This window comes from Podarcis erhardii, assembly GCF_964252035.2.
Source record: "Podarcis erhardii genome assembly, chromosome: 2".
In the NCBI taxonomy this organism is placed as follows: domain Eukaryota; kingdom Metazoa; phylum Chordata; class Lepidosauria; order Squamata; family Lacertidae; genus Podarcis; species Podarcis erhardii.
The window spans coordinates 119360895-119366894 of NC_138498.1; the positions used below are offsets into that span (position 1 = coordinate 119360895).

A 6000-nucleotide genomic window follows, 5' to 3' on the forward strand; every position below is an offset into this window, starting at 1 on the left:
AAATAAAGAAGGAATAAATAACAAAGTAACGGACTGTTGGAAAAGGACTACTAAGTAACCAGAATCCCTCTAGGGGGAATTCTGAGACACTACAATGGCTGTAGATGGAAAAATACAGGCAGAGCTGGAAAAAATGTTTTTTCTCGTGGGAAAGTTACAAGACCAGAGCACAGCTATGGCTAAAGGGTTATCGACCTTGATTGTTAAAGTAAGCAATGCTGTTGACTGTGTTAAGGACTTGTCAGTAAAAAACTCTGCAGCTGAACTGGAAGAGATATCTTCAGAACTAGAGGTGAGGGAAGAAGGAGTGGAAAAAGTTCAGGTGGAAAGTACCAACCAGAAGCTTACTATTGTGGAGTATAAAGAAGAAGATTCATGGATTATAAACTTGCTTGAGATGGAAGAGGGAACCCTTGGAGCCTTTGGAATATCTGATTTTAAAAAACAAGAAATACGACTGGGACTACCCTTCTGAACATGGAAAGCAGGTTGGAAACAGCTTTGAACTTACTGTACTCCAAAGCAGAGGTTTTGCCCCAATTTTGACTTTATTGTACCAGAGCTCCTTCGAGACCTGAGAACCAACATAAAGGACTACCAACAAAACTGGCAGAGAGAGACAGACAGAGACTTGAAGGCCTCGGGTGTGAGAAATCCAGGCTAAGAGCCGTTTCTGTGGACATTTATGCGGAAGGGGACTGAAACCGGGGGAGGGGGGGGAGAGCAGATTTTTGAAAATTTTAATGATTTTTGTGTTTAGTTGGTATGACTAATATTTAATGAAAGAAAGGGGAATCTGTGGAAGGGAACTTGGGTCAACCTTAGAAAAAGGCAAAATGTTTATAAGAGATCTATTTAAGATAAATTTGGTTAAATAAGAAGAGTTAAGTTAAAAAATAATAACAATAATAATATTTTAAGGATGAGAGGTAAGGACTTGCTGAGCTATCTATTGGAAGTGGGATGTATGAAGTGGGGGGGAGGGGAAGTCAGGGGAAGAGGTTAAGAAAGCAAATATTTGAAATTATACATATTTTGTTTGTGTCTTTTTGTGTTTGTGCTGTCTATATAAAATGTGAAAACCCAATAAAAATTTACTACAAAAAAAATAAAATAAAACAGCAACCTTGACAGGAGGCAAGAATAATAAAAAGAGAAGCAAAAGGAATAAAAAACATACAAAATTTATTGATGAATAGAACAAGCACATTAAAATACTTATAGAAGCAAGTCCCAAATAAAACATGCATTTAAAAAGAAGTACCAGTGACAGGAAAAATACACTGAAGTAGAAGAATGGAGAAACAGAAGCATTTGCAAGATCCCTCTGCCTCTCCATTGCTGTCTTGTGCCGATTAAACTGACGTGAAATGAGTGCACTATCATAAAATCTTTCCCCACACTTGTGGGCTATTTCGTGGGAATTGTCTTGTGCTGATTAGTTGAATATTTTAAAAAGGGTCTTGCTTCAGCCTGAGAAGCTCTGCGATGTCTCCTATTTATGCTTCAGTTGGTGTAACCCAAGGCTTCCACTGCACCCAAATGTTCTGGAACAAATGGAACATATGAAACATTTCTTTTCAGGGCGGGTTACATTATGCTCAACAAGACTTGGTTCAGAAGCATGGCTGAGGCCAAAATCTGGCTCCTCTCCTCCATGAATTCTCTGATGTTCCATAAGGGAGGTGCTGCACCTGAAGCTCTCTCCGCATTCTGAGCATTTGTGAGGTCCTTTTTCAGTGTGGATCCTGTTATGTTTAATGAGATCAAACGGAGAAGTAAAGTCCTTGTTGCATTTTGAGCATTTGTATGTTTTCTTCACTTCATGGGTTCTCTGGTGTGCGTTGAGATCTATGCTACGATCGAAGCTCTGCCCACATTTTGAGCATTTATAAGGCTTCTCTTTCATGTGGATTCTTTGATGCTGCCTAAGGTTGGATCGGGTAATGTAACTCTTGCCACATTCTGAGCATTTGTATGGCCTCTCCCCTGTGTGGATTCTCTGGTGTACTTTCAAGGTGCTCTTTTGATTGAAGCTGTGCCCACATTCTGAGCATTTATAAGGCTTCTCTTTCGTGTGGATTCTTTGATGCACCCTAAGGTTGGGTTGAGTAAGGTAACTCTTGCCACATTCTGAGCATTTGTATGGCCTCTCCTCTGTGTGGAGTCTCTGGTGTACGTTCAAGTTGGACTTGTGATTGAAGCTCTGCCCGCATTCTGAGCATTTATAAGGCTTCTCTTTAGTGTGGGTTACTTGGTGCGAGGCAAGGTTTGATCTATGACTGAAGCTTTTTCCACATTCCTCACATTTATAGGGCTTCTCTCCCGTGTGACTTCTTTCATGCAGAACAAGGGACGTCTTGTACTTATAGCTTTTCCCACACCACATACATAAATAGGGGGCCTCTCCTGTGTGAAATCTTTGGTGTTCATAAACGCTCGACTTGTGTTTGAAGCTTTTTCCACATCGGCTGCATTGATAGGGTCTCTCTTCCACCTGAGTTCTCTGCATAACATTCTCGTTCATCTCTTTGTGCTCAGGCTCTGCTGGCAACATCGCACAACGTTCTCCTTCATTCTCAGTTACCTGCATATCATCTGTTGAAATAAAGGGGGAGAAAGTCTTTATGGGACCCCAGAGGAGAAGGAAAGCTTCCGTTGGCTCTCCACTAAATGTGTGGTTTCATTCATTGAACTTGGCTATTTCCCATAGTGCGAGTTATTTATTTCCCCCTATGTCTGTTAGAATATTCTCTTGAAAGACACCTTGCCCAGCAGATCTTTCCTTTCCTCTAAAGCAGGAGCTTAAGAGATTGAAGGGAATTTAATGGCTTAAGAATTACCGGTAGCTTACTGGAATTAGGTAAAGGTAAAGGGACCCCTGACCATTAAGTCCAGTCCTAACCAACTCTGGGGTTGTGGCGCTCATTTGGCTTTATTGGCCGAGGAAGCCGACGTACAGCTTCTGGGTTATGTGGCCAGCATGACTTAAGCTGCTTCTGGCGAACCAGAGCAGCACATAGAAACGCCGTTTACCTTCCCGCTGCAGCAGTACCTATTTATTTACTTGCACTTTGACGTGCTTTCGAACTGCTAGGTTGGCAGGAGCAGGGACCAAACAACCTTCGGATCAGCCAGTCCTAGGCTCTGTGGTTTAACCCACAGCGCCACCCACATCCCTTTACTGGAATTAAACAACAGTATACTGCTGAAATTTGATGTGTTTGTTGGTTTGCATGCTCTGGCGGAACAATTAGGATACAAGTGCTTGTATAACCTGGGACAGGGTTTTATTTTCTATGAAACAAAAGCACTAATTGTGAATGCATGGGCACAATTCCTGATTTTCTTGCCTCCCTAGATAAATAAGAATGTAAGGCATTATCACTCTCTGCAGTTCATATGGTGACCAGTAGGTGGCCATGCCAACTGCAGCATGAGGAACAGCTTTCTGACACAGGTGAACTGCGGGGGGGCGGAATATGCAAGGAGGTAAGATACAAAAGGGAGGGGCTTTAGTCAAGTGGGGGGGGAGGGCAAAGGGGTAGGGGAAGACAGAACTTGCCTACAATCCTGCCCTCCTCGTTCTCCTTGTTTTCCTTCTGCAGCTGCCTCTGCTCAACTAAAACTGGAGCCTGGCCTGCATCAGGGAGATTTGCAGCCTCCTCTTCCTTCTCCTCCGGTATCAACTGAAACAGCAGAAAGGAATCCTTTCAATAGCTGGAGCAACAGTCCACACCATCTTTTTCACTCACCCTCTGCAAGTGAGAAGTTAGGGCTGCGTTTCTTCACACCACACATTTAAGGTGTGCCCATTTATTGCACACACACCCAATCTCCAAGTGGTGCGTATTCCCAGGGGTTCCATGCGTTTCCTCAGAATGAGGGACAGCTGAGACTGTGGTATCTTGATAATAAATGGTTTATTTACACATCTAAGCAACCTGAGTTCCGATGGAGGGGCTCACAGCATTAATGCCCCCCAAAGGGTCTTGCTTCTCCAACCCGCCATTGCAGTTGTTTTGAGGTGGGCACCTCCAGCGCTCTTCAGGACCTTCAGACCCTGAAGACATGTGGAATCCCTTGTTGAGGGCTAGATAAAACAATATGGAAGAGGCCAGTGTAGTGTAGTGGTTAAGAGCAGTTGTCTCGTAATCTGGGGAACCGGGTTCGTGTCTCCGCTCCTCCACATGCAGCTGCTGGGTGACCTTGGGCTAGTCACACTTCTCTGAAGTCTCTCAGCCCCACTCACCTCACAGAGTGTTTGTTGTGGGGGAGGAAGGGAAAGGAGAATGTTAGCCGCTTTGAGACTCCTTAAAGGGAGTGAAAGGTGGGATATCAAATCCAAACTCTTCTTCTTCATCATCTAGTCTACTGTGGCCGGCACATGGCCTTCTCAACCACTAGAGGGTCAGGGCATGTGATGGCCAGCAGAGCCAGACTAGAGTCTGGTGGTGCAGTTCCCAAGAAATTCCACCAGAGGGCTGGAGCCTGTCGCTGATTGGCTACAGAGTCAACTAGACACCGAGGGGGGAGGAGCCGCACTTTTGGAGGGAAAATAAAAGGAGCCATTTCTGAGGGAGAGAGTTAGATAGGGCTGGATTTGAGAAGACGGACAGGATTTGATTGGAGATGTTAGAGCGGGTTCAGGTTGAGGGATAGGATTCAGGATAGGATTTGATGGAGAACTGGTTCATATTTGAGTTGAACATCCACACTGAGGATGTTAGCAAGAGGACAGAGCCTCATTGCTTTACATATAGGGAGAAAGTGTTGAGGGTCTGGGAAATGTAAACAGACAGGAATGTTCTGGAAGGGCTGAGACTGAGCCAGGAGAGGGAAAAGCCGTGGGAATACAGACTCCATGGGTCTCGAATTCTTCTAGGTAAAGAAGACTCCTAAACCAGTCAGAAGGGCTGAGGGAATCCCCTGGGTCTATTATTCCATTTGGAATACCTCAGGAATGAGATGATTAAGGGAGTATGTAACTGAAGAAAAGTGCCCCTCACTCACGGACCAAAGTATTAATCTGCAAAGGAAGCTGTGCTGTATTAAATGTATTTAACTGAACCACCTGTCATAAGTAAGTAGCAGAAACTGAACCCAGCATTTTACCACCTCTTCTAGAACCTAAACATCTAACTGAAGTGTACCAAAGTTTAAGAAGAGCGGTGCCTAGAGCTTTATGTTTAAGCCTGTGGCATCTTTATAAAAGTTAACTTTTACTAGAAAGAATGCATTTCCTGATCTGCTTTATTTCACAAACTTCTTTTAGTTTAATAAAACTTTTCATGGGTGTTTGAGCAAGTGATGCCCGAGACTCTAATCTACTACGTTTTCCCTCACACTAGACCCCCCCAGGACAAACTGTGGTTAATTGCAGAAATTTGTGCAATTGGCATACAGTGAAGAGTGTGCGCTATATTTAATGGGGGGCAGTTAGCGTAAGATTGCCAGATTTTTTTCAATGAATCCGGGGACACTTTTCAATTTCAATAGGAATTATAGGATTTCGTCAGGGGACTGATTTGTAAATCCGGGGACTGTCCCCGGGAAACAGGGACGTCTGGTAACCTTAAGTTAGTGGGGTGAGTCCACGGCACTATTAATTGGTAGTAAGCGGGTGGGTCTGCCGCAGAGCTCAACCCTTGGCCCCACAACCAACGTTCTGGCAGCATAACAGCCAGTGGTAACTGAACGCCCACCAATTCAGCTAATAATAATAATAATAATAATAATAATAATAATAATAATAATTTATTATTTATACCCCGCCCATCTGGCTGGGCCTCCCCAGCCACTCTGGGTGGCTTCCATAGAAACCAAAAATACAGTAAAATATCACACGTTAAAAACTTCCCTGAACAGGGCTGCCTTAAGATGTCTTCTGAATGTTAGGTAGTTGTTTATCGCTTTGACATCTGCTGGAAGGGCGTTCCACAGGGAGGGCGCCACTACCGAGATCCCTTTAAAATATGATTGGCTGCAGCCCAGTATACC

At 44.0% G+C, this 6000-nt stretch overlaps 1 protein-coding gene across 1 annotated transcript; it reads right to left on the reverse strand.

Annotated features, from left to right (window-relative positions):
* Nucleotides 1-1333: 1333 nt before the first annotated feature.
* LOC309337064 (uncharacterized protein) lies at nucleotides 1334-3450 on the reverse strand. Its single transcript, XM_081853728.1, has one exon. The coding sequence runs from the start codon at nucleotides 2591-2593 to the stop codon at nucleotides 1496-1498; it is 1098 nt and encodes a 365-aa protein (XP_081709854.1). The 5' UTR covers nucleotides 2594-3450; the 3' UTR covers nucleotides 1334-1495.
* Between the last annotated feature and the right edge of the window lie 2550 nt (nucleotides 3451-6000).